Source organism: Ursus maritimus, unplaced genomic scaffold (genome assembly GCF_017311325.1).
Source record: "Ursus maritimus isolate PB19 unplaced genomic scaffold, ASM1731132v1 scaffold_33, whole genome shotgun sequence".
Classification (NCBI taxonomy): Eukaryota; Metazoa; Chordata; class Mammalia; order Carnivora; family Ursidae; genus Ursus; species Ursus maritimus.
Genome location: NW_024425897.1, coordinates 357,116 through 385,023, shown reverse-complemented (window position 1 = coordinate 385,023; position 27,908 = coordinate 357,116). Strand labels below are relative to the sequence as shown.

The window sequence follows — 27,908 nt, the reverse complement described above, 5'->3', positions numbered from 1 at the left end:
AAGTGTGCAGGGGGTTAGATAACACAGCCCCCTGTGTGAGCCTTTCTATCTCACAGAGACCATTCGGTGAATCAGAACTCCTTTGCATTTGGCATGAGTCCCCCAGGCCCCAAAGCAGCAGAACTTCTGGTAGTCTCTTGTTGTCCGACATTGGCTCACCTGTCGGCTTCTAGGTAAGTTGATTTCTTGAGACTAGTAAATGCTCAAAGGTGTTTGTGCCTTGCAGGCTGCCTGGAGAGCCTGAAAGCCTTGCTGAAGGATAACAATGACATGGTGCGGATAAAGACCACGGAGGTGCTCTACATCATGGCCACCCATAACGGCAGGTGGGCAGCTGTCTCTGGAAACCAGTGTCATGCTCTGAGCCACACCCCCTCCCCTGGGTGGCAGGCCCTTGGATGACCTTGAATACTCTCAATTTTTGTCTATCAGTTTGTGTGTGTGTCAAAGGGAGGGTGGGGGTGCTTTCCCATATCCCTTCAGTTCTTGCTCTTGACCTGGGATCACTGGTTTTACTTGGTATTGAAAACAGAACCGAGAATCACAAAGCCCTGCCCAGGGACTGCTGCCCAGTGTGCATGTGCCCAGAAAGAAGGAATCGAGGGGCAGGGTGCTCACTGTCTTCCAGCTTGTTTGATGTAAACAACAGATGCCCCTTACAGAAGCTTGAGATCCTTTCAGGGATGTCAGGGCATCTCATGAAATGAACGTAAGGTTGCTCAGTCCCGCCTCTCCTCAAGCTCTCTGTGCCTCAGTGTCCTAGTCTCCACCTGCTTGTGGGGGCAGGGAGTTAAATGGGTTGGCACACGTGAAGCGCTCAACCCCAAAACATCTGCCTAACGTTGGCCTGGGTGGCCACCGGGTGTTCCTCTCTCTGGGGACTGATGCCTCCTTCTCCCTGCAGATAGTCTCTGTGAACTCACACTCCCGCTTGCTCAGGGCCATCTCCAGATGGTGGTCTTGGTCCCTCAGTCCCCCTGAACTCCCTGCTCCCTGACTCCTCTCTGGGTTCTAATTTCAGGTCCCCAGAAGGGGACGTGGTTAGCCCGAACGACATGCAGCCCTGGCCCATTGGGTCGCTATGAATGAATGGGGTGCGTATGGGGAGGTGGTGCTGCAGTGAGAGCCCCAATTCACGTGCTTTGCACCAAGAAGGGCAGAAGGGTATGGGGGACAGAGGAGTGAGGGGGGCAGGAGCCCTGGTGTTCCTTGGTGGAGTCTCGCTGTGCTTATCTGAGCCACACCCAGGCCAAGTGCTTTAATACTTAGGAGCATAGAGGACTGTAGGGACTCTCATTCTTCCTGCTCCTTTTTTCTCTCTCTGGACCTGATGTGGACATTAAGTGGTAACCCCCAACAAGGGCTGATAGACACTGTGGGGAGAGGTGCTTGGAGCTTGGGCAAGTACAAGGAAATTTGTCGGTTTGTTTAGTGGCAGTAGGAGGTTGTGGGGGGGTGGATTCGTGGATATGGCCACGGTAGCAGGGGCTGATGGGGGACGCGCAGTGAAGCAAATATCACTGACCAAGGACCTGCTACGGCCTGGCCCGCACACTCCTTCAGTGTCTGCCATCCCTCGCTCTGCCACCTCCAGGTGTGGGGAAGGGAACCAAGATACCAGGGCCCAGGATTCCCAAATCCTGGCTCTTTCCACCACATCACAGTAGACGAAGACTGCAAAGTGCTAAAAGTAACAGAGGCTGATTTCTGAAGTTTGCCCGAGTTCGGTGGTGATCTTATAACTTAAAGCCAGTAGCTTGTGGAGCCTGTCAAGCTCTAAGTAACTGCTCGTGTGGAAACTTTTGTACCTCTTGTACCCACACAGGTAGCAACAGGAAGAGGGGATGAGGGTAGCAGGCTGCAGCTTGACATCTTGTTACCTTGAGAAGTCAGTGGGTATGACAGCCCACAAACGGGAGAGGCTTCCAGGAGGCCTAGCTCCCCTGGCCTACCTGTTGTTCACCTGCTGGCGAGGGGGGCAGATGCCCTCAGGGCAAACATGGCAGCCTTACAAAGCAGGAGTGACCGGGTGTGGGCAACCAGGGACTGACTGAAGAGGCCCGGACACCTCATGATGGGCAGTCAGGGACGTCCTCTGCAACCTGGGTGCCCCGCTAGGATTTTCTTGTCCCGGAACAACTCCGAACTCATCGTAGGTTAAATCCTGGCCAACACAGCACGAGCACAATTGGTTGGGCACTTCCTGTGTGTCAGGCCCTGGGCAAGGGCATCACACTGAGTTCTCACTGACCCCAGCCCTGAGAGATGTGCCCTCCGGAGCCCTCACACCAGATGTGCTCGGGCCCAGCAGTTAATCAAAAGAAAGAGTTACAAAGCCAGCAATTGCAGAAGTTGCACATTCCCTTTAAACTGTTCCTTTTAACCCCAGACACGAATAACGAGGTGCTCACCAATCCCTCTGTGCCACCCAGGCCTCTTCTTGGGTGTGGGCCCACTGGTTGGTGTTTCCCATCATCTTTTTTGCTTAAACCACACCTATAACATCATCTAATTTGCAGCTTTGGTTTCTTTCAAATAGAGCGAGAACTCAAAGACATTAATGGAGTAATCTGCATGTAAAAACCTTCTAGAAGCTTTTACAGTCATCTCACTTTTTTTTTTTGAGATTCACTTTTGAGTCTTCCCAAAGCAATCAACTTTGTTTTCATAAGGAAATTAAAAAAAAACAACACACCTCTTCTCACATCTAATTGGCTTCCCTAATAGTTAATTAACTTATATAATTATAACAAGCAGCATAACGGGCATGCATAGGTTTGGAGGCAAGCATCTGGCTGTTGGCAGGCTCCCCATTCAGCTGGGGAAGAGGCAGGGGCTTTGAGGGGCAGGGATTGCAGAGCCTGGAGCGTCAGTGGGTGTGTGCCCCGGTGGGTGGATCCCTGAAGTTCAGGGTCAGTCAGTCGTGAATTCTGTTGCCTCATCCTCATTGTACAGATAATAGGATTGACGCTCACAAGAGTGAAAGGAAGCATCCAGGGCTACAAAGAGTAGTCAGAGTCCTAGCTGAGGAAGGGCCAGAGCTGTGTGATTCCAACGTGTGGTTCCTCGCACCGCCACACAAGCCACACTGCTTCCATGGCCTCTAGAGATGCTGTAATTGATTGCCCACCTCTGGCCTTTTGCTTCTCCCCAGGAGCCGGAGGAATGTGGTCTGTGCCAGTGGCGGGTGGGCACCTTCCTCCTTGCTCTTACGGTATCCTCTCTGGGCATGGTCTTAATTGTGCCTAAATCTGAATTCTTTTCCTCAGAGAGGGCTTTTTAGAGCATGATGTCATCCTTGCCTTGTCCTACCTGCTGAACGACCCTCAGCCAGCCTGTCGAAAGAACCTGCACCTGGCCTTGAAGCATCTGGCCCAGCTCCCCTCAGGTAGGCTCTTTGTGGGCATCAGGTGGCCCCTCGGTCTCCACCGCAGGTCACTCACGCGTCATGCTGCAGGTCGCCGTCTAGAGCACATTTTTAAAAAAAAGTTACGCTTTTACTAAGGTACAGCATACATATCAAAAAGGTACAAATCATACATAAACGTTTTATCAAATTGTACTAAGTAAACATGCCGTGGAACCACTACCCAGACTGAGAACTTTCTAGAGTATCGTCACCACTCTAAAAACTTCCCATGTGCCCCAGACCAGTTACTACTCCTTACCCTAAGGGAAACGGTATCTTCTATTTATGAGACTGTAGATTGTTTTATGCCTTTTCTTAAATTCTACATAAGTGGAAACGTACAGTCTGTAATATCTTGTTTCTACCTTTGTTTTTGCTCAACGTTTTGTCTCTGAGATCCATGTATGGTTTTTGCTGATTTGCACTGGAGTATGGTATTCACATTACATGAGCATGCGACAGTCTCTTTATCCACTTTGTTGCCAACGGACGTTTGAATTGTTTCTCGTGTGTGGCTCCCAAGAATAGAGTGTCTATAAACGTTCTTGGTCTTTTGATGGATGTACAGATGCATTTCTTTTGAGACATACCTGGGAGGGGATTGCTGGGGATAGAACAAATTTGTGTTCAGCCGTAGAAGGTACCGCCAATGGTTTTCTAAAATAGTCATACCAATTTACACTCCCAGCAGCAGTGCCGTCGAGTTCCACACGCTCCCCATCCTCACGGACACTTGATCTTTCCTGGCTCTTTATCTTAGCTATTTTGGTGGGTGGGTGTGTGGTAGTGTCTCATTTTGGTTTTAATTTGTGTTTCCCTGATGATTCTAGCCCTGTAAATGTCCTCATTTGTGAAGTGTGCCATCGCACGTTTAAAGAGTAAAGAAAGCCTGCCCCCCCAGGCTTGAGGTCGCCCTCAGTTGAGTGCCCCTGCTGGTTAGATGCAGAGTCCAGGGTGACGGCCACCCACCCCCCGCAGCTAGAGGCTTGAGGTTTGTGTCAGATTCACGGCCGCCCTGTCACGTGGTGCAATGAACATTTTAAACAGGGGGCTCATTCCAAGAGGCGTGATACAAGGCCTTAAAGGGGGTGCCTCAAGTTAAAGGTGTGCAAAAAGGCGTCGCAGCCCAGGAGTGAGACAGCCCTGGGTTCCCTCTGCCCTTTCCCCTGGTTCTTCGCATGCCCCCGGATAGGTTACTTTCTCAAGTGAGAAGGTGCTCGCCAAGCGTGTAGCGCATCGCCCTGCGTGAAATGCTCCATAAACCCTCAACTCTGTGTGTGAGCACTCCCTGAGTTGAGGGCCCAGAGAGAAATGACTAATGGGATCAGGTGCAGAGAGGCAGGCCTAACAGACCAGGGCCCTTGGGGGCCTGGGATTGCTGCCATCCGGGAAGCGCACCTTTTTCCAGCTGGGCCGGGCCGGGCGCTGGGGAGCATGCTAGGCCAGACAACAGACCCCCGGTGGTCTTTTAAAAGGACGCGCTTATCCCTGGCCCTATCCCACGCCAACAGAATCTGTCTCTGGGAGCAGGCGCACATATCTTTCTCAAACGCACCTTGGCCGATTCTCCCTTGAGGCCATGATTGGGGGCCGCTGGGACAGTGGGGTGTCTGTGAAGCACCGATGCTCAGGCCTGAGCTAAATGAATGCCCTGTGCTTACCACACAGGAATGCTTCTTCTTGGGGTGTGGAGCTCCCAGCCAGCTCTCTTATATTATTGCGACCTGTTTAAGCATTCAGAGAAATTCAGAGACGATAGTCAACGTCAAGTACCCTCACAGCTTTGCTAAGTCTTAACATTCTACCGCATTTCCCATTTGCTTGAGATTTTTGTTTAAAAAAAAAGTAATAACTGTCCAAGTACCCTGTGAACCTCCCCACCCGGCACCCTTTCTCCTGCCTTCCCTGGAGCCCCCAGTAATTTCTGACTGTATCCCTAACGCACGTCTTTATGTGTTACCATGGATGCAGTTATGCAGAGACCTTGCCTGGCATGTTTTAGAACTCTGTGCCAATGGATTTTGCTGCATGTATCCCCTTGCCACTTAACCTAATGTTATAATTTTGAGATTTATCCATGTTGTGTCATGGGCTCCATTTGACTATTTTAACCGTGGCATACCTTTCTGGTGTTTGAATGTAATGCTGACATTCAATATACACTTACCCGTGCTTGGCTCATGGGGCGGGCTGGTTGTTTCTGATCCTGAACATTCCCGCTCAGATTTTCCTGGAGTCCCTCCAAGGCCTCTGCTGGAGGAGAGCATCCTTGTGGAGGCGGGAGAATGCACGGCCTTCAGTTTGGCCAGAGGCTTCAATTGCTTCCCGGCCTGCCCTCCTCCAGCCAGGAGAGAGCCCGTCGCACATCCTCGCCAGCACCCTGATGGTGTGCGGTGTTGTTGCACTCTTGTGTGGCTTTGCCGTCCCCTGTGGCTGGGAGAAGAGGCATCTTTTCTCTGCCTGGCGCAGCCCGCATCTCCTCTCCTGCCCAGTGTCTCCCTGGAGCCAGAGCACACTGCTGAGTTGTTTTTCCATTTCTTATTGATCTGAGGGAGTGTTTCATTCATCCTGGATTCCAACCCTTCGTTGGCTACATGCATTGCAAATACCATTTCCTGGGTTATTGCACGGCTCTTCACTGTTTGTTTATCCATTAGCCCAGCAGTTTTTCATTTGAATGTAGTCAGTTTCATCTGTTTTTCCCTCGGTGTGTGTGTGTGTGTGTGTGTGTGTGTGTGTGTGTGTGTGTTTTGTGCTGCTTAAGAGCTCATGAAGATATTCTGTCCTATTTTGTTCTAACAGTGTAAGAGTTCTGTAGAGTTACAGAAGCTCTACGGTAATCTGTGTTCTGGCGGGGAGGGCCCCGCTTCTCTCTCCTTCCTGCAAAATTGTTCTGGAATGCACAAGCACTGGGGTAGGGGGCTTTGGTTCTGACAAGCCTCTCTGGGGGCCCCAGGAGCGAGCCACCCCCTCTAACACGGGTTTTCTTGGGTGCTGCTTGTTGTGACGTGCCTGGAAGGGAGGCCTGGGACACTCTGTGAGGGATGTGCAGCAGTGGTGGGGGGGGGGGATAGCTGGAGGGAGAGAGGGAGACATAGGGTATGGCAGACGCCCCAAGAAGTCTGCCTGGGGGAACTCTGAGCACTGTGGCTTCTGGGGTGGCCAGTGTGGCCGTGTCCCAGGTGGTGTCCTCGCTGGGCCTCGGGGTGGGGTGGGTGCATCTCCTTCAGTGGCTGCACTTTTAACTAGCGCGTGACCTTGAGCCGTAGCGTAGCCTGTCGGAGCCTCGGCTTTGTCACGGAGCGTGGGAGTCTGTGTGCCTGGCAGTCTGACTCAGCTGGCTCTCCTACTGGCGGTCATTCGCATGGGTTTTCTATCCACTGCCGCACTAGAAGGCACCCTCTGCACCTGGCCGAGTGCCTGGCACTCAACAAATACCCGTATTAGCAGGCTTTATGCCACATTTTAAAGGATCATTTGTTAGTTATTTGCGGCAATTCACTCCCCCCCTCCTTCATTAATTCAACACCTGTGTTGCACCCTTGATCTCTTCCAGCCACGGTGCCTCAATTGCTTCGTCCGCAATACGAGGTATCTGCAGGGAAACAGGTCTTCCCTCTGAGTCCTTGGGCCTGGTGGGATCGGGACAGCTGTGTGGCTTCCCAGAGTAACCAGCAGGGGGTGCCATAGGACCGATGACTGCCTGACGGCTCCTGGCTCTCCTCTCAGGCCCCCCGGGTGCGGCACGTCAGGCGAAGAGAAACCAGGATTGTAGAGGCAAAGGCTGCGCAGAAGCCTCCAGTCCAGGTTTCCTGTCAGCGGGGCCCTGAGTGACCGCTGGGAATTCTGGGGGAATCTCTGTCTGCTCCCTCGTTTCTGCTAACCCCACACAGAAACAGGTCTTATTTTGTGGCCAGGCGTGACAGGAGAGAACTCTGACGCCAAAAATGAGGATTCTTCTGTAAATGGATTTTAGGGGGCATCTGAATAGCACTGGGGCCCTGGAAGCGTCTCCCTACTAGCCCCACTGGCCATGGCCCAGGCCCCTTGGGCCCTCCGAGGGTGGCCTGGAACCAGCGTGACTGGGTGCACCTGTGAGTCTGGACTGAGCTCTGAGCTGCTGGCCCAGCTGTGGCAGCAGCACGGTGCAGGGACTGCTCTGTCTCTGACATACCAACAAACCAGGTGCAGCCTGGCTGGGGTGGGGCTCTGGGGGGTCAAAACAGGTGCCCCTCCCTGCCCAGAGGCGAGCTCCAGCCAGGGAGCGGGGAGGGAGGCAGAGAGGCTGTGCTCAGTCCTCTTCTGTGGAGGGACAGGGCTTACTCGGCTTGATGTCAGATGCAATTCTGATCTTGGGAATTTTGAGGTGTGGGGGCACATCAGAGCTGAAGGGGTGGGAGTAGCAGAAGCCTAGGGAGAGGGGCTCCTGGGGAAGCAAAATGGTTTTCTCCCTCTTCTGCAGTGTGCTTCAGCCAGGCAGTTTTGGGCAGGCAAGCTGCTGTACCCCTTTCCCTCCTCGGGGGCTGCCTGGGGAGGTGGCCTGGAGCAGCCCTGGCTCCTCCTGGCTCTGACAGCACAGAGTGCAGGGATGGGGCTGGCTGCCTCAGAGGGGTGGGAATTTCCTTTCTCACCTGCCTTCAGGACTGGGTGCCGCAGGCCCCAGGCATGTCCTCAGCCTGACAGTCTGTGGTGGGCAGTTGCCTCCTTCTCAGACAAAGGACGATTGCCACCAACGGTGACACTGCCCACCTGGTTCCCAGCCTGGTGCACCCACTTGAAGCCTCCTCTCCTCTCATCCACCCCATCCACTGGTCTTCTCCAGCCGGGAGAGCCTTTCCCTGCGTGGCCCAGTCAAGGCAGGTCACCATCTCAGCAGCTACCCTCACCTCTCTTGGAGCGGGCAGTCTTTCTCAGCCCTCTCTACAAGGTTCTCATAATATTCCCAGGCAGTTTGGGAGAGCTCGTTACACAAAGCGGGTCAAGTCCTTCTGGCGCATGTGCTGGGCAGAAGCAGCTGGTCCCTGGCCTCGGACCTACCTCAGCACTGAAGCCCCTCACCCGGCTCATCTCTTAGTGAGGTGAGTGCCCAGGAAGCCGTCCAGCCTTGGTGGGGCCCCCTTGTCCTCATGGGGACTGCGGCCCTCCCCAGCACTTGCCCCTGAGGCAGCAGACCTGCACCCCATCTCCATTTGTCCTAGATGGCCAGGGCCTTGCGTGGGCTCCAGGGAGGGTGGACAGATGGAGCACTGGCCCTGGGGACCCAGGCCTGGTCGGGTCACTTGTTACACTGTGTGGTGCCAGGAAGTCATCCCCCCCTGCGGGTCTCTGTTTTCCCCTCTATAAAACAGAACCAGTGATCTTGGCTTCCCAGGTGTCAGGGAGGATGGAATCAGATGAGGGTGTACCAGGTTCAGCCCAGGGCCATGTAGTGAGCAGTCACCGAGGGGAGCTGGGACCCATGGCTCCATCTCAGGTGGCCACGAGAGCTATAGGGGCAGATGGCAATACCCTAGAGACCACATGGTGGTGTGCCCTATGAGAGGGAGTCTTTGGCCACATCGTGGGACTTGGGCTGTGGTTAGTCACCTGCAGAGGGCGAGGCTGGACCAGCTCCCCCTGGACAGGGTAGAGTCTCTCCCCTTAGGATCGCCCTCCTGCCAACTCTGGCTTCCTCTCACCAGTACCTCTGCTGCTGGTCCCACAGCTCATTTCCCTCTGGCTAATGCCACCATTGGTGAACCCTTCCTGGACCTTTAGCTTAGCAGGTGCCTTCTCCATGCTGGGTACTGCTCGGGCACAGTGGAGGAAGAAGGTGGGTCAGACTGGGCCAGATCCCCTTCCCACCTCGCCCTGGCATGGGTGCTTTATGCAGTGGGGTGTGGGAGGGAGGGGAGTGGGCTGGGCCTCGAGAGATAGGCTGTCTTGGACTGTGAGCATGGGGAAAGGCATGTCAGCATAATGAGCAGAGCAAAAGGGGGATGTAGCAGGCCCACAAGAGGAAGAGCCGGCACAGACGGAGGGTGACTAGACTTAACGTGGGGATCATTTCATAACGTATAGGAAAGTAGTGAATCACTAGGAGGAATACCTGAACCTAACAGGATGGAATGTCAATTATACTCAATATAAATAGGCAACATAAGAAATGAAAAATAAAATGCATTGAATGCATGGTCTCTGAAATGTCACGGAAGGGAGTATAGGGAACATACTCGTCAGAGGTGTCAGTGATATGAGGCAGGGAGGGGCAGTTCGTGTAGCAGATCACAGGGGAGGTTTAAGAGGAAAAAAGGTGCAGACGGATCACGGTGGAGAGGGGGGCCCTGGGAGAGTTGGCTGACTGGGCTCCGGGAACCAGGAGCGCTGGCCCAGGGAAGCCACCTCCCATCGTTGAGTACATCAGGAGGGAAGGCAGAATCCTCCTATTTTCCTTCTAGCTGTGTATTTTTAGGTGAAGGATGCGCACGGTGAAATTACTGCTCTTTTCACAGTTGGCATTGAAAGCGTAAAATAAGTCTCAAAGATTTTAAGTCACATGCTATTTCTTCTTATACAAAAGTCCCCTTGGGTTTTTGCTGTTTGGTGGTGTGGGAAGGCGTGAAGGGAATCCCCATGAGGGCTCGGGGTGGGGGAGGGAGAGAGCCCGATCTGTATGTGTGTCTCTGTAATGTGTATCCGCGTGCGCGCATGTGTGTGTCTCCAACTGCTGGTCCTCACTCCGAGCTCTGTGTAGGTCCTGGATTTGAGGAGGAGGTGCAGAGTGGCTCTGTGCTCCCTGTGGGATCCTGTCTGGGTGCAAAGTGATCAGGAGGGGAGTCAGGCAAGAATCCTGGGCTTGGGGAAACACTTGCCTCTCTGCTCCACCAGTCCCCGGCCTTGAGCACCTTTCCTCATCTGTAAAACGGGTCCCAGCTGACAATCTGCTGTGGTAGAGGCGTTAAAGTCCTCTGTAAGGTGCCTGGTGCAGCATGCACTCACTCGCTTGACTCCTCATTAGTGCCTTCCACCACAGGGAGATGCCTCTAACCACACAAGCCAAGAGGCAGCAGACAGTGGGACGGTGGGGGACCCCTCCTCCCCACACCCTGCAGGACCCCACCCTCCCTGTTAGGCATTGTGGGAACCCTCCAGGCCGTCCACCTCTTGCACTTTGGGAGAGGTGTCTTTAGGCCGTGAGGGGTCTGGGTGATGGTGTAGCCTGGACCAGTGCTGGGCGGGGGTCTCGGAGCCAATCACCCCCAAACCTCAGCCCCTCCAGAAACATGGGCCTGGCAGGGCTCCTCTCTCTTGCAGTTTCTTTCCTTGCTCGAGGTCGTTTATTCTTGATGTTCATTGCAAAGTGATTGTGCCTGAATGTGTGGATTAGGGGAGAGAAGAAGCCAGCTGGGCATGGATGATGTCTCTGGGTACCCTCCTGTGGGTCAGCCGCACATACTCACAGCACGGCAGGACAAGGCTCAGCTCATTCAGGTTATTTTATTTTCTTAAAGTAGACAATCTTTAACTTTCATACAATCACCAGCTCCTCTTTCCCTCTGTACATCTCTTCAAGTCCTTGGCTGTGATTCCACACACTGACCTTGGACATACAGGTACCGAACGGAGGCTGAGAGAAAAGGAGATTTGGCAAGGGCTTTGGCGGCGCCTTCCCTCTTGACGGCGGGGATTCATATTTACACGTGGCCCTGGGCCAAGGTCCTTCCGTGGTGGCGGGTGCCACAGGCCCTGGGACAGGCAGGGCCAGAGTGCGAGGTCCCAGCAGGGCCTCCCTCAGGCTACAACGCCGGCTGAGCCTTCACAGGAGTTGTAGTGGCTCTCAGCCCATCTCAGGTGTGGAACACGCTGGGGCTAGGGCCCCATCTCTCGCTTCCCCTTCCTCCACTTGCAAAGCCACGAATAATTTACTCTTTAAATACCAAGACATTTAGCTATTGTTCATTCGCTCCTAGGTGAAGAACCTTCTTTAAATACATCACATTTATTTTCTGAAATAAAAACAAAGCAGAAACCGCACCGGTAACAGGAGGACGCTGCAGGGGCTTATGTACAACGTGGCCCCGCAACGCTGCCGTAGGGCGGCCGTCCACCCCAGTGTTGCTCGGGAGCAGAGGGACAGACTGATCCAGATAACAACTTTTACACTCAGCAAGCCAGACACAAAAAGGACCACCTGAAAAAAAAATATGTTTTGAAAATCTGCATTTTAAAAAAGAATACTCAACTGCATTTGAAATTTTCCATTTTTCTGCGAAACACCACGAGATTTGGCCAAAAAAAAGGATGTCAGAGAAGAAAAACCAGGGTTTGATTTATAAAACATCAGACTAGTAGAAGAAAAGCTGGAACCCAGCTGGCCTAGTTTGAAACAAATCGTGCCACTCATGTTATTGTGTGGATTTTTGCTGCATATTTTGAAGCTGTTTAAAAAGAGCTGTGAGTGGCTAGAGGTCTGGTTAGTGCTGTCATCTGGCCTCACACCCAGGTTCCAGAACAAACGTGGTACAGAGTAGGCCAGCAGTAGGTGTGGCCAGCAGGGAAGGTGCACGGACCCTGCTCTGGTCCTCTCTCCTGGTCAGCAGCAGGGTCCCCGGTCCAAAGCCTGGGCAGAGCTGGCTTCCTCCAGATGACCCAGCTGCCTCTCCTCATAGTCCCATGGGGACCCCCATGCAGAGTGGGGCCGACTCGGGAAGGCAAGGTGAAGGGGCAGGAAGGGCTTGTAGTGAACTTGGTGACAGCTGCTTAAGTCTTCAAGAGGCTCCGACGCTTTGGGGAACTTGGCCATCTCCAGACTGTGTATGTGCGCGTGTGTGTGTCTACCTACCTAGCAATCTATCCATATATATTTATGTTTGCGGAAACGTGGGGGCCAAGGAGGTGGAGGGGCGGGGGGGGACATTCATCAGGCCCCCCGTTTTCTGCCCCTGGGCTGGGTCTCCCTAGCACGAGTGGGGGTGTGACACCCCAGGGGTTTCGCCACAGGCAAACTGGCCAGCCTGGCTCCTCAGCAAAGGCCTATGTACTTGAGATTGTTCTGTATGATGACGTCTGTCACCGCATCAAAAACAAACTGGATGTTACTGGTGTCGGTGGCACAGGTGAAGTGGGAGTAGATCTCCTTGGTCTCCTTGTTGCGGTTCAGGTCCTCGAACTGCCGCTGGATGTAGACAGCGGCCTCCTCATAGGTGTTCTGGCCCTTGTACTCGGGGAAGCAGATGGTGAGCGGGATGCGCCGGATCTTCTCCGCCAGCAGGTCCTTCTTGTTCAGGAAGAGGATGAGTGAGGTGTTGATGAACCAGTTGTTGTTACAGATGGAGTCGAAAAGGCGCAGGCTCTCTGCCATTCGACTCTGCGGGCAGGAAAATGCTGGTGTTAATCAGGGGATGCCGCGTGGACGGGCTCTAGGCCCACAGCCCTTCTGGGAGGAAGCTCCCCATCCCGCCCCGGGCAGGGTCTCCCAGCCCTGCTCTGGCCCCGGAAATATCACCCTTCTATCGGGAAGGCCTTCCTCTGCTAGGCCAAGTCTGTCTTCACCTGCCTCCCGCCCACTCTGGAGCCCCTGAAGTGGCTGGCCCTGCCCTCGGCACCCCGGCACTTATTCGTAAGGGGCTGTCCTGCTTCCTTGGACTCTCCTCTGTGGCTTGGGGCTGCTGCACAGCCTCCTTGGCCGCAGGGACCCAGCCAACTCCGTACTCACAGCCGAGGGCCTGGTCTCCTGCTGTCCTGTGCTAGCTCAGGGCCCCCGAGCTGCCCTCACATCTCCCTCAGTGTGAGTGTGGCCAGCATCCTGCCCAGCCAGCAGCTCTGGCTCACCCTCCAGGCCTTGGTCTGTCACATGGTACCGTCAGTCCTCAGCCAGATCTGTGAGCGGAGAGCCTACGCTAAAACCAAAGACTCCGGTCTAGAGAGTTGGGGAAGGCTCAGGCCCCTCTGCCCCTGCCAGGACATTGGGCTCATGCGAGGACAGCGTTCCAGGAGGCTCAGTGACCCCAGTGGCACTGGCCCTTACTTACCCCTTCTTTCTGAGGACTTTCAATGGGTTGTAGTGACTGAGTTTTTAAGGAACATAATGCGTCCTTCTGACTCCCAGACCCGCCGTTTCCACACAGAACTGCCAATTCCAGCTTCTAAAGGACTGCTGGTGAGTTACTATGGCGAAAGCTGCTCCCCGTTTTAAAACAAAATGAATGAGCCAAATGTCCGAACAAAGCCCAGAACTAGTTTAGTTTAGATCTGAGGCGTCGGATTTCAGGACTTTCTGACCAGATTATATCACCAGTGATGTAGTAATGACGAAGGAAGCCACAGCTGGTGCTGATAGTGTGGCCATGGCATGCCAGCTTGTTCAAACCTTGCACCTTCCTATTCCCATTTTACAGATGAAGAAACTGAGGCTTGGGGAGGCAGGAAATGCGCTCCATGTTCCACGGCCAGGGGCTCAGGCTCACTGCAGCATGAATGGGCAGCACTGTTGGCCTAAGCGAGGTCACCCCAGATGGGGGTGTCCACGCCCCAGTGAAACCCTGCTCCTCCAGAGATCCTGGACTGTCCGAGGTACACATCCTAACAGCATCAGTGCTAAGAAGGAACCAGGTTGAGTGGGGAGAGAATGCTCAGAGGTACTTGTCATTACTCTCCCACCTCAGAAAAGCTGCCCTGAGATTCCATATACCACCCTGCAGATCATGTTTTCCAAAATCAATCTTGCGCCTTGTTTAGAATGAGCTCAGGAATACCAGAAACTCTGGAAAGTGAGTGGTTTCAGGTCTTGGGAAAAGGAGGGGGTGACCTTTCTGTGGAAACAAGATGCAGGATCCCAAGCCCCAGTAGTGCCTGGAGGAGCCACACAATGTTCCCAAATGTGAGATAAGTGGTGGTCTAGGAATGTCACATTCTACTGGGGAGTAATTAGCTCTAATGGATTCCTGGAAGCCACATTGTAAAGCTTAACAGAGCTATCAATTCTCTTAGGAATGATGTCATAATCAGGGGCTGTGCTTCTAACCCCAAATTTCACATCAGATAAATAACAGATGTGGTCCTTAGCACGCACGCGTTAATTCATTGAGCAAACACTTGCTGAGCATGCCCTAAGGGCCAGTGACAGGTCCCAGCTCTCACGCCAGGTGATAGAACCAAGACAGAGACCCGGAGCTCAGAGGGGGATGGGTTGGCCACCAGCAGGTCAGACCTAGCAGGCCACTGCCCATGGCTGGGCCCTGTGTATGGAGCTGGGGCTCATGGAGTGGGAGCCAGGCAGAAGAGCCAGGACATGGCCAGGGTCCTAGAATGGTATCTGCTGGGTCACCTGGGGTGAAAGCCAGGGTAACTCTCAAACCCGGTCCAAGCCCAGCAGCTCTGCGCAGGCTGTGGAGTCCAGGAAGCAGAGGGGCAGGAGGGCATCCCCAACATGCCGAAACAGTGCACGTGTGCTGGCCAGCGCTCACACTGAGGCCTCCACTGGTCAGTCCCTTGAGGGCAGGCCCTGTGTGGCACTGGAGCAGTCACTGGCCACATGTCCCCTCCCACCCCACGGCCAGCTCAGCTGTTCTTCCTGCTCAGCACACACCCCAGGTTCCTGACTTCAGCCCCAACTGACCAGTCCTTCCTGTCCCATGTGAACCTCCGCCCCACAGACAGCTCTTGGCAGGCTTTTTGGACCCCAGACATCTCTCTGAGCCTCACGTTCCTTACTTGGAAATCTGGGAACTCAGGCACTTTCCTTACAGGGCAGCCATGCCCTTGGCAGTGCCTTGCAAATACTCAAGAGGATCGCTACTGCCCAGGAGCACAGAATAGGAGTCTCCCTCATCGTGGGGCCCTTGCCTGCTCCTGGGCTCCTCTTGCTTTCCTGGTTTTTGGGGGCTCAGGTTTCCTGCTTCTCTCTTCCTTGGGAGAAACCATGGGTAACCACACTGGCCATTATTTGCAGACCTGGGAGATGATGGGCATCAAAGAATAACTACAAAACCTCTATCTGTGTAGACGCCCTGCCTGCGTGGGCCCTGCTAGGCAGAATTCAGCACAGCCTGTGGGACTCACTGACTGGGTACCAGCTTGTAGACACACAAGCTTCAGAGCTCGAGAAGCACCGGACTAGATGCTGGGTGGTCATGGCCCACATGGGATGCCACCGTGCCAGGCCCCTCTGCTGAGGAGGGGCCAAACCCAGGAGGTGATGCGTGGGCAGGGTGGGGCCCTGGTGCTGCAGGGGGGACTCGACGCCCATGGTGCTACTGTCACTGTGGCATGTGCGCGTCTGCATCCCAAGCACTCCCAAGTGGGCAGAGCAGTGTCCTGACACCTCAGAGCACAGATCATTGAAAAAGAAACATGCTATTTTGGGCAGTCAACTCTGGAAACTGCCTGGGTGTGAGTGTGGGAGGAATGAGTGCCATGGGTGCACCTCCCCGTCCAGCCTGCAGGGCTTCCCTCCTCCTCTCTCCATGTTCTGCTCACCCTCTGTGGCCCTGCTGAAGGCCCCTTCTTCCTGGAAGCTCCCCTGACTTCTCCTATCCCCATACCCCTGTTCACCTTCCTGCAGCACATGTCTGGCTATGCACCCTGCACCAGGATAAAGTCCCAGCCCCTCAGTCTGGCCTTTAGGGCCTCCCCTGCACCCCCCACCCTGCTGGCCCTTGGTGGGTATGCACAGCCTGGACACCAGCTATGGCCCCATTCTTCTCCTCCCTGGCCTGGGTGGGGTTCCCCCCTGCCACCCAGTTCCCTTGTGACTCTGTCCACTTGGTGTCACAGGTCAGAGCTGGTGCTGAGGGCCCCAAAGGTGGTAAGCCAGAGTTGGGCACCATCCTTGTGCAGTCCAACTGGCTGCTGGGCCGCTAGGGCAAATGAAGCCTGGGGCAGCTTTGGAATCATTGACAGCACATCACCACGTTGTCCTGCGAAAGCTCCATTAGCCCAATACAAACATCCTCTTGGACCCAGAAACCAGGAAGCCTGCAAGGCATGTCTGTGTTACAAGCAGGGCTGCTACCCATTTCACACACAGGGAGATGGAGGCTTGAATAGGCCAACTCCCAGGGCTTGGCTAAGAGCCCTGTGTCTCCACCAACCACATGTTCTCTTCCACCAAGAAGCCCTCCTTGCCTTTACTGCTCTAGCTGCCAAGGGAGCGGTGGTCATGGGTGCTTCACCCAGGAGGAAGCACACCCACCAGTAGCCCCTAACAGTGCCAGCCTGGGGCTCTGATGCCCAGCAAGCTCTCTCCAGGGCCTGCTCACCAGCAAGGTGGCCCTTCCTAGGAGTCTGGGGTTTGTCTGCACATTCATTTATATAAATAACGTGGAAGAGACAATTCCCATCAGAAGCTTGGGCGGTGGTGGGAATCTTATTGCCCAATGGTGAGAAATCAGTGATTTGTAACAAAGCATGTCAGACAGCGGGTCGCAGCTGGGCGGCTGGATGTAGTCCCTGGGGTGGTAAAGAAGTCATTTCTTGGCCATTTGCGGGGGTGGGGTGGAAACTCCTACTAAGACAGGTCCAAATATACTCAATGCCACTGAATAGACTTCCCCCAGGGGGCCTGTGGATGTCACCAGGCTGGACCTAATGACCTGATCCTTTCCTTTCTTTTTTTTTTTTTTAAGGTTTTATTTATTTGAGAGAGAGAGAGAACAGCCTGGGGGAGGGGCAGAGGGAGGAGAAACAGACTTCCTGCTTAGCAGGGATCCTGACATGGGGCTTGATCCCAGGACCCCAGGATCACGACCTGAGCCAAAGGCAGACGCTCAACTGACTGAGCCACCCAGGCACCCCTAATGACCTGTTCCTAAGGAGCTTGCTGGCCAGTGAGTCCGGAATCTGCTCAGTGCTGAACTTGGCAGCAGAGGCCCTCACCTGGCACACGGGTACCACACGTTAGTACCCACGGTGGCCTGGACTGGACCAGCTTTATTTTGAGGCCCACGGCCAGGGTGAGCTGGGGTGCGAAGGGAAGCCTGCATATGGTGAGGGGAATGGTGCCCCTCAGTTCTGATTCTCTACAAAGGCTCTCCTGGTGTTGCAAAAGGGCTGTCCCTGTGCCTGGTTACAAGCAGAGGGTCTGCGGCCAGAGGCCTGGCGTTCGCTGTCACCATTAGTTTCTGATGTGTCTTGGACAAGTCATTTCTCCTCTCTGGGCCTCAGTTTCCTCATCTGTAAAATGGGATGGTCACAGCATTCAAAGCCAGGTCCACTGTGAGGAGAAATGGTGCTGGTGTGAGAACCTGGGTCTGTTGGGCCTGGTCCTGTGGCTGCTGCTGCCCAGTGGGCACTCTCCCATGCCATTCATCGCCCCTTGCCCTGGCACAGGGGTGTCCGTCATCTCCCCTCGCCTCTCAGTGGAAGGCCACCCTCCCTGCACCCCCAGCACAAAACCGCTCTGGGACGCCATGGCCCCACTGCGGGAGCAGCTCCGGGGGCTGGAGGGAGAGAGGCCTGACTGCAGAGCTGGGCTCAGCCAGCCAGCACCTGACAAGTTCCTGGGGCCGGCAGCACCTCTGCGCTGACCACAGGTTCCGGGGCCACCTGGTTCCTCAGGGTGCCTCCTGGGACTGCTCAGCCTGGAGATGCGATGGCCACCCGGCCCGGCCCTCACCAGTGTCAGGCTTTCCTCCTCGCAGGAGGTTCCCTTAGCTTTTTAGTGGTGCACAGGACAGCCCCAAGTGCCAGGTGGAGCACCTCCAGTTACCACTGTTTCCCCGCTTTGATAGGTCAAGCCCAAGAGCTATGGCACAGCAGGGTGCCTTTGGTTTCCTTGCGTGCTGGCTGGGTGGGAGAGGGCGGGTTCCCAGTGACCCAGCCTTGAACCCAAGCACGGACACTCAAAGACAGCCCCTGCACTTTGCAAATGAGCAGAATGGGCCCCACAGCAGGCAAAGGGGTCTGTCCAAACGTTTTCTGCGTGGCCTCTTGTAGCACGTCTGACTCCTGCTGATTTGAGAGTTCACTGGCCTGCCTGAAGGAGAAGGGCCAGTAGGTGTCCACCGGGCTGTGCTTCTTGGGCCCGTCTCTAAGTGAATTCTAGCGCCCTCCACGACTGGAGGGGGCACTGCTCAGTTCTCCTAAGGCACTGTAGTTTCTAGAGAGAGGTGGGGAACAGGTAAGGAAGCTGGCTAATGACTCCCAGGCTGCCAGCCTGCTTTGGGTCTTTTGAACCTGTCCCTCTTGGGGGCTCATTTCGGTCTCCAGCCCTCCTTGTGAGCCACTCTACCTCTCCCCCAAAGCCTGCACCAGCTTCTCGAGTGTCACGCAGCTTGCTTCCACAACCTGAGGGTGGGGTCCGGTGTGCAGCAGACCTGCAACTTAACGGGCCTTTGAGGCAGACTAGGGGTGGTGGCCTGTTTTTGGAGCTGGGGACCCTTCAGCATCTCTTTACCGTAGCCTCACTAACCCGCACAGTAAAGTACACGTCACTTTCCAGCAGTACCGAACTGTGCGCAGGTGGGCGAAAGACCTCCACCCATTGCACCCCTCCTGATGGACGCCTGTAGCTCAGGGTGCCCAGAGGGCAGGGTCCTTTCTGTTCTCTCCTCACAGGCCACCCCAGGTGTTCTGTTAGGACCCAGGTCCTGTTTGTGGTGACTCACTGACCACCCCTGGACTGAGAACCAAGCTATGGGGAAGAGGCACGGGCACGCTCTGAAACCCTCTCCATCCCCAGATTTCTTGACTTAGCTTCTGGGGCAAAGTCTGGATCCCCTCAGAGGGGCACACTGGCCCTTCATGATCTGGGTGTTCTCATCCTTCTCCCCAGCCCCCATCTCCATGTGACTGCCTGTTCCTGGCCCTCACCTGCTCCGAGGTGCCTTGCACAGACTGCCTCTAGCCTGTGTCACTCTGGGCAAGATGCTTGCTTCCCGGTGCCCTGGTCCCTTATCTGTGAGGAGAAGGCAGGGATACCAGCCTCACAAAGGGGGGTGGCTTTTAATAGAGGAAACACACACAAAGACTCACACTCACTGTTTTCGTCATTTCGCCCTGGGTCCCCTACCTACCTCTCGGGCCTTGAGTCCCCATCTGGCTGTAGGGTGGGTGGAGCCACAGGCATGCTGCGTGGCACCTGTCCAGGTGTGCCTGGTACAATGCAGGTGCTCAGCCAACCTTGCTGCCCTATTACCATCACACAGGTTTCCCACTGTCCTGTTCTAGGAAGGGGCAGGCTGTGTGGACACTGCTCCTTGCTCCCCTTGGGGCCTCCAGGAGGCCTGGGCACACTCCAGGTTGCCTTGGTTTCCATACCAGCTCCCAGCTCTGTAGTCCTTCTAGGACACTGGTCCAGTCCATCCTATTCCCAACACCCTCTTCTCTTGTGAGGACACATTCTAGGGGTGATGGGACCAGTACCTGCCTACCCTCCAAGCTCACACTGGTTTTGGGCAGCCATATGCAAATGTCAACTCATGCTGAACACGCCATCAACCAGACCCTTGGAACACAGGGAAGGCTGACTGGGGGCCTGCCCTGTACCGATGGGTAAATTTCACTGAGTGGGGGACATGCCAGGAGGCGGCAGCATGTGACATGTTGCATGGCTGGGGAAGGCTCTGTACTGACCCATCCTGTCTCCCTGTCTGCTCCCTCTCCACCAGCTTCCTACATCCCAGGGTCTAGTGCAGGGCTCACTGTGGTCACAGCAAAGGGCAAGGCCAGCTGGCCCAACCAGGAGTCCACAGGGGTCTCCAGTCTTAGACCTCACATAAAATGCAGGTGACATCAAGGTTTCAACTCTTCTCAGCACCAGCTTGAATCCTGGGGTCCAGGTGACTTGGAACTCCAGCCTGCCAGCACTTCAACACCCCTTCCTTGCTGAGCCCCTGCATGCCTCACTCCTTCCTTATCTCCCTGGTAGACCCTCTCCAGGGGCCCTTCGGTGTGAGATGCTGTTCGAAGCATAAGGGAGATGGAGAGGTGAGCCAACGGCCCTGTTCTCAATGAGCCAGTCCTGGGTAGGATGAAATGAACGAGGTGGTGTGCTGGCTGTGGAGTGGCTGAGGGTCACTTGATCTGCCAGCCACCAGCTCTTAGCTGTCCTGAGCCTCAGTTTCCCCACCTGTAAAATGAAGTCTGTTAATGTGCCTCCTCACAGGGCGGCTGAGGACTAAAGTGTGACATTCAGGGAAAGCTCAGTCCCCATGCCCAGGTACCGTAGCTGCAAGTGGCCATCATGGGTATGACTGAGATAAAAGGGGAGGCTTCCTGGAGAAGGGGCATCTCTACTGGGCCTTATGGGGGTGCGTAGGGCAGGGAAAGGCACTGGAGTAAGATCAGCAAAGGCATGGAGCTGCAGTGTGGGCAAGCTGGTAGGGGCAGTGGAGGGGATGAGGTGGGGGGCCAGGGCCTTGGCACTGGCTCAGCTGGGGCTCCAGAGCCTGGGGAGGCTCTGTCCTGTCCTGGGGCTCAGTTCCCTCTTCTCTAGGACGAGGTCTCAGTTTTGTTATAACCTGGAAAGCTCAAGTCTGGCCACCGTGGAAAAGCCTGGAGTGTTTGTTCATGGGAACTGTGAATTCAGCTTTTCACATTGGAAGTAGGGCTGGGAGGCTGGGCTATGCACATGAATGAGTTCCATTCACCATGGATGGAGCCAGCCCCATGGCTGCCCACCCCAGAGCTGAGCCACTGGGCCTGGCCCCGGGGCAACAGAGTGCCAGCTTCCAAGGGCGCTGAGGGCGGGACCAGGGCACGGAGGTAGCCTGGCAGCACCATGGCTGGATGGGCCAAAGGGGAGGTTTCGTTTGGGGCCGGAGATCAAAACTGGCACCCTTCACAATGTAACAGCCAAGCCTCTGGCCCCTCTGGGCTCCCTCTGTGGTGGAAGCTTGGGGGCACCAAGGTTGGGGGCTGCCTGTCAGTTGGCAGGGTGTGGTCTGGGGAGTGGGGGAGTGCTGACCCAATGAATGGCATGTCCCAGTGGGCAGTGTGGTGCCCACCCTCAGTGCAGTGCCAACTGCCCCTCCCCCCTGCATCACTAGCAGAGGCAGGTGAGGCCCAGGATCCTGTGCTGTGGCCCTGGTGGGTGGGAGCAGCCTCCAAGACTTCCCTGGCCCATCCTGAGCCCTTCTAAGGCAAAGTTGGCTTTGGTGTCCCCAGACTTCTCCAGCGGGAAGAAGGTGAGTGGGCCCCACCCTCAGACCTATGCCCTGAGTTCTGGCAGGAAGGAGCGTGGGGTGGGCGGGACTTGTATTAGATGCATTTGCAGCGGTGAACCGGTATGAAGACAGACAGGGTCATGCCTTTAAGTAAAATCACTCCAACGATGGTGTCGGTCACTCAGGGAAACAGCTTATTCTTTGTCTCCAAAGAAGTGGGGGACGGGGGGCAGGCCTTTGGGGGTGAGAAAGGAGTATGTGTGTGTTTCTCTTCATGCAAAGCTGCAGAGAAGTCTAGGACAGCCAGGGGGTGCTCAGGTGGCTCTGCTGGGTGGCCGTGGGAAGCAGGTGGAGGCTGATTGTGGGGTGCCCAAGCCCAAGGCTCTGGGAGCAAGAGGCCAGGCCAGGCCCAGACTGCAGGCTGCCAGTGGCTCAAAGCCCTTTGCTTCCCCAGCCAGTCCACTGAGGATCTTCATCCTTCCAGGATTCAATTCTCTTTTGGGCTCCAGCTTGTCCAAGGGGAGCTCCAAGGTACAAGACCCTGGCCTGTATCTACCCCCCGGTGGAGGAGTGCAGGCAGGAGGGCTCCCCTGGGCACAGGGTGGTGGTGGCAAGAAGCAGAGCAAGAGTCCCAGACTGGGCTGGAGGCCTGCTCGCACTGCCTCAGGGGCTATCCCTAAGGGAAGCCGTGGAGGAGGGAGAGGTACTGTGAGGGGCAGCAGACAGGGTGGGATCCGGGGGCAAGAAGGATGCTAGGACGAGCAGAGCCTCATCTGGGCACAGGCCTTGTGCTGTTGTCACAAAGACGCTGTTGGGTCCACGTTAGGATACTGCTCTCCTTTCAGAGCAGCTATGGCCAACAGTGGGGAACTGTGGTCAAGCAGCCTTCTTGGGCTCCAGGACACCCACCCTTCGCCATTCACCTCTGCTGAGAAGCATCTCCTGCCAGCCTGCTGCCTGTCCCCAGGCCCCACACACCCCATGCAGACGGCAGGCAGTGCCTGAGACTTCCTGGGGTCTCCCTTGGCTGCTAGGCTGAGCTCGCTTCGCCTTGCCTGGCCGGAGCCTGGAGATTTGTGACTGTGCCCCTGACCCGTGGACAGATGGCTGTGCCGGACAGACTGAGCTGGAGGGGGAGGCCACTGCACACACTCCCCTGAACACGAGGAGCTTGGGACGCGTTTGGGAGGCGACGGTAGAAGGGATGGGCAGACAGACAAAAACCACACAGGGAGGCAGCACGGCTGCTCCTCGGCAGAGGCCCAGTTCAGGAGCAGGCGGAGGAGGCCTGAGTCATGTCGGCTCACACCTGCAGGGATGGGGACAGGACGCTCGGAGCTCCCCAGGCCGCCCCAGCTTGAGGCTGTCGCCTGCTGGAATTCGTGTTTCTCCACCCCCTTCCCCGGCCCCACGGTAGGTGTCCCCTCATTGGAAGTGTCTCCTGGAGGGCAGGGCTGTGTGCTCAGCTCACCCAGGCCTGGATGGAAATCACCATAATCCCGTGCGGACAAGAGGGCCGATGCGGTTATGGCCCAGCTGCCCACAGGGAGACAGCGGGCAAGGAGGTCTCTGAGTTGCCCTCTGTGCTCACCAGGCTGAGAAGCACGCAGCCCCTCGGGTCATTCCAAATGCTGAGCTGCTGAGAGTCTGTCATAGCAGCTGCCACCCAGGGTGGCTGCTCCCCTCCCTCTGTTTAGCTGAGTACTCAGATGCTCAGCAGACTCACTGCTATTTCCATGACAACTGAGGAGAAAGCCTCCACCCTCAGAGCCTCACGCAGCAACACAGACCGATGGCAGGAGAAGGCTGCTGATCTTGAGTTGGGCCAGGCGTCCCTTCACGGGGGCACACAGGCCCAGCCCTGGCTGGCTGGCCTGAGAAATCCTGAGGGGGGTAGGGGAGGGTCTCTGGGAGTTGAGGGGACCCCATTCTTCCTGAGGGACAGGGTAGTAGGCAGGAAGAGGGGAGGTCCTTCCACTGACCTGCTCCTGGCTGAAGCAGCCCTGGGTGGAGGGGGCCTCCCGATGGGAGAGGCGGTTAGATGCCAGCAGTGTTAGCCTGTGGCTGTGTTGGCCTCCACAGCTGTCTTCCTCCTTTGTGTGGAGCCTACCATGATGCCTGGATGTCCAGCTCTGTTTGTCTCAGAAAAGAGGCTGTAAGGGGATCTTCCCGATATTCCCATTTTACAGATGTAGATACTGGGGCTCAGAGGGTTTGCCTGGCCTGCCTAGGCCCGGCTGCCAGGCCTACCATCCCCACCCAAGGAAAGCCCCAGACAACCACAACCACCCAGACCGCACTGCTACTGGCCTCAGGAAAGGGGGACATGTCTGGGGACAGAGCTGGATAACTGGGGTCACTTCCAGACCAATCTGGTTAGCATTTCCCACTTCTTCCTCCCGCAAACCTAAACGCTGTCTTGCCGGACTGGAGAACTGGATTAATGAGGCTGATGAATCCATGAGCCCCTGACTGTTCCTGGAGCCAATCTGCAGGGACAGCACGGAGAGGAGAGCCACCAGGGCAATGTGGGTGAGCCAGGAAGCACTGTCGCTCACCCTCCCCTCCTCCCGCGCATTCAGGGCCTCTGGGGCGAGCAGCATTCTCCCTCAGGACAGCCCCTGCTTCCCACTGCTGCCCAGGCCCGGTCAGCTGCCCACCCCCTAAACCTAGGCCCTCAAGGCCATGGAGCTGCGCTGGCCCTGTAGCTGTGCGTAAGCCCCCAGGATGCCCAGGCCGAGACAGACAGACACAGCCCTGTCCACACACAGGGACAGCAGCTCAGGCCCCTCCCTCCCCTCCATCTGTCACAACCACCGGGGCCTTCCTCTTCTTAGCACCCCTCACCCTCCCACTCCATGCTTTCCTATCCCACTCTGTTCTCATGGCCCCAGGCCTCCCCAGTGTAGGCCCTGGCTGCCCTTGCTCTCTGACCTTTGGTCAGATGTCCACTCACATCAGCATCTACCTCTCTTTCCATCTGACCCCCTTTTTTTCTCTGGCTTATTTCAGCTTTAGGGTTCCCTGGGTGGCATGTGTGGAACAGTCTGGAAGGGTCATTGGCTGATCCCTTAGCTGGGCAGGAAGCAACCCTATAGGGTGGGGGCCTGGGTGAGGAGCTCTCAGACTCCATCTGTTCCAACAGGGCTGCCCACCCGCTGTGCGGCCAGGCCCATGGAGGGCTGCCTTGGTTCTCCTTGAACTTTACTGGGCAGCCTCGGGTCCTGCTAGCCAGGAGACAGCAGTTATTTTCGGCTATCAGGCAATGAGTCACAATAGAAATGTGGTCAATAGGCAATAATGTGAGGAAGCTGGAGGCCCAGCATCCCACTCACTGAGCACCACTCGGAGCAGTACTGAGATGCAGGCCCAACCTCCCGGCCGCTGCTTTGGCTGCCCTTCTAGTCCCTTTCCTCTGGACCCCAGTCGGTCACTTGGCTACACCTTAAGCTCCTACTGAGTATAGTGCGCACTCCGGCCTCGAGGGACAAAGAAGAGCAGGGAGAACGGAGCCCCCCAGGCGAAGGACACATATGCCACTAACGGTCCGGCGCCCACACTGTGCAAGCTGGAGGGCAGGCAGCACGGAGGGAGGAGCCACATCTGGGCTGGGCACTGACATATGAGCTGACTTCTGCCACCAAAGGAAGAGGCACCCCAGGCTGTGGGCACTACCCTAGCTGAGGCCGGGGGGCCGGGGCGGCTATGGCGTGGAGAGGGCCCCGTGTCAGGCTGTGGGCTCTGCCTGCATCCCGTCCCATTGATGGTACCTCCAGACACGCCTGGCATCTGTCTACCCCTCTCTTTCCCAGCGCTCCCCCTTTATCTCTTGCCAGACCATCTCCCAGCTTTCTGCTCTGTGGCTCTCCCTGTGACCCTACCACAACAAAGCCTAACCCTTCTAGTTGCTTCCATCACAGAGGATGACACTGTGCTTTCCACCATCTCCCTGACTCATCCTTCCCATCCCTGCCTGAGGGCCTCTGCCACCGCTGTGCTGTTCCTTCCCCAGGGTTCCCACAGAGAACCTGACCTTGACCTTCCCTGACCCCCACCTGAAGCACCCCCTGCTCACGACCGTCACCGTCTGTTCCTTTGTGACACAGCTTCCAGCACCACTGGGCCCCGTTCTTGTTACTGCTGCTCCCCTGCCATGAGCACAGTGCCCCGTCTGTCAGGGGCACTGGTCTCTGCAGCACCCAGCCAGGGTGGTCTGCCGAACGCAGGGTGATGGCAGCAGGGCCAGATGGTGCACGCTGTCAGCGTCCATTCGGTGTGGCAGCCGTGTGTGCGGGGCTAGGGTGGGGTGGGAGGAGCCACGGCCACGCGGGCCCCTGCCCCGCCCTCCCGCACAGGTGCACTACCCTGGGCCTGGCCCACAGATGGCCTGCGGGCCTCACACTGCTCCCAGCCTCCTCCCCAGCCCAGAATGCCGATGGCAGGGGCCATCGAGGATGGCAGGGCCGGGCCTCCCTCCCCCAAGACAGGCCTTGCGCTGCCCTGGTCTTTCACTGACAGTTGGCCCATGTTCTTTCTCACGTCAGCTCCGTCGCTCAGTGGATCAATCTGGCAAAATGAGCTGAAAAGGTGTTTGATACGTAGGAGCTCTTCCGGCTTTAAAACGATCAGGAACTACCTGATCCTGTGTCTTGGTGGATGCAGTCTCGGGTTTTATTTTCCTGTTTCCGTCCCCCGTTGTCAGCCCCCCGTGCTTTTGTGTAGTCGCCCCAGGCCCCAACTCCACGGGTGTGTTCCTCTCCATGCCATGGGGGGTGGGCCTGCCTGGCTCCTGCTCCCGCCACCCCCAGCCTCTGCTGCCACCTGAAGACGAACAGCCCTGAGGCCACAGGACTCCCTGGCTAGAGAGGAGATTAGCATGTGGCACAGAAAGATTAGCAACTCAGGGCGGCACACCTCATGCCCTTGGACAGTCCCAGGTTTTCATGGGGCCCTTGACCTTCCCACTACTTCCTCCTCTCCTTTTCTTTCCCAGGTCCCTCCTGCCCCAGGGTCCTGCTTGCTGCACACCCAGGGAGGGAAGGGGACAGGAGGGTCAGGAGTGGCCCATTTTAAAGTGCTCAGCCCTGCAGGCCTCGCCAGGAACAGATGGGGCTTCTCTGGGGTGGGGGTGTGTTCCAACCAGTGCAGGAGTCAGAGTCACTGCTTGCCTGTCCCCTTGCCCCCCAATCCAGGGACAATTGCAACGCTCGTAGTAACAGCACCGGCCAGGCCTGCCACTTCAAACAGCAAAGGCTGTTTAAACAAGATAACAGGCTGTTGGTAAAGCTGAAACTCGGGTCCTAATAGCCTAAACCCCTCCGAACCTGCCAGAAACGGGAGAGCTACTTCCTGCCTCACCCAGCAGTTCAGCTTTGGACCACCTGCCTCTGATGCCTCCCACTCACCTTGGCACCCACCCTCTGTGGGCCATTCTGTTTGCTAGTCCCTGGCTTCCCCATGTGTACATGGAGGGGGACTAGGGGGACCCGAAGTAACAGCAAGGGTGGCAGCATCTCAACCCCCCTTCCCCCTCCATGGCAGGGGAGAGCCAAGTATCCTCCTCAGAAGGTGACAGAAGGATGAGCTGGGCTGCCTGGGGAACTTGTTCTTAGAACCTGAGTTCCCTTGTCTGTGTGGTGGACGCCACAGTCTGCGAGGGTGGGGGTCTTAGAGGTTTGCATGCAGGGCCCCACGGCTGCATCTGGGGGTCTATGTCCTCTGCTCTGCCCTTGTCTTCCCACCTGGATGTCAACCCCTGGAGAGGAAGGGCTGAGGCCTGTGTACTACCGACTCTCCCACGGTACCTGGCACAGGGCTGAGAACCAGCGCGCCTCCTTCCATTTCTTCTGTGGCCAACCACAGCCCACACAGCCATCCGAGCTCTGAGCCCATGCTGTGCCCCAGCCCTGTGCAGTGCCTGGACTCCTCAGGAGCGGCGCAAGGGACCAGGGGCCTGGACCTGGGCAGCCCAGGCCACACAACACCCGTGAGGCCCCAGCCGACTGAGCTGTCCCCCTGGGAGTCTGAGTGGGCCAACCAGGACACCAGCACCCCAAATACACCCACCTCTTGGTTTTGCTTTCTGCTCTCACTGAACCTCAGGATCAGTGACGTATAGGATCTTATACAGACGGAAAGGACCATCCCACTCCCACAAGTATCAGCACAGCCCGGGGGAGATAGAGCCCTGGGATTAGGGAGGGGAGCATCTTGTCACTTGAGGAGGTAGCTTAGGTATGAGAAACGACTCCTAGTTTGGGGCAGCAAATTCTCAGGACAACGTGGGAAAGCATCTGCTCTGAAAGGGCCTGGAGCTCCCGTGTTCTGCTCCCCCACTTCATGCCCAGGCCCAGAGAGGGCAGGGGCCTCAGGGGCTCCCCAGCAGGCCACTGGCAGTGTTGCATGGAGTCTAGGCT

At 56.3% G+C, this 27,908-nt stretch overlaps 2 protein-coding genes and 1 long non-coding RNA gene across 4 annotated transcripts in view; 1 reads left to right on the top strand and 2 right to left on the bottom strand.

Annotated features, from left to right (window-relative positions):
* Positions 1–27,908, top strand: part of RSPH14 (radial spoke head 14 homolog) — a 73,979-nt gene that overhangs the window by 1,977 nt on the left and 44,094 nt on the right. The window contains exons 2-3 of the mRNA XM_008697518.2: positions 227–326; positions 3,270–3,388. Coding sequence (XP_008695740.2) covers positions 227–326; positions 3,270–3,388 — 219 coding nt within the window. The remainder of the gene's footprint in view (positions 1–226; positions 327–3,269; positions 3,389–27,908) is intronic.
* On the bottom strand, positions 2,702–7,102 carry LOC103669194. Its single transcript, XR_005831616.1, has 4 exons — positions 5,577–7,102; positions 4,965–5,133; positions 3,775–4,013; positions 2,702–3,465 (listed from the first exon to the last, which is right to left on the bottom strand). It is a non-coding gene; the product is annotated as an uncharacterized LOC103669194 (long non-coding RNA).
* GNAZ (G protein subunit alpha z) overlaps positions 10,870–27,908 on the bottom strand; it is a 50,792-nt gene continuing 33,753 nt past the window's right edge. For both annotated transcript variants that reach the window (XM_040619481.1, XM_040619482.1), the window contains exon 3: positions 10,870–12,755. In XM_040619481.1, the coding sequence (XP_040475415.1) occupies positions 12,411–12,755 (345 nt within the window). In that variant the 3' untranslated portion in view covers positions 10,870–12,410. The remainder of the gene's footprint in view (positions 12,756–27,908) is intronic.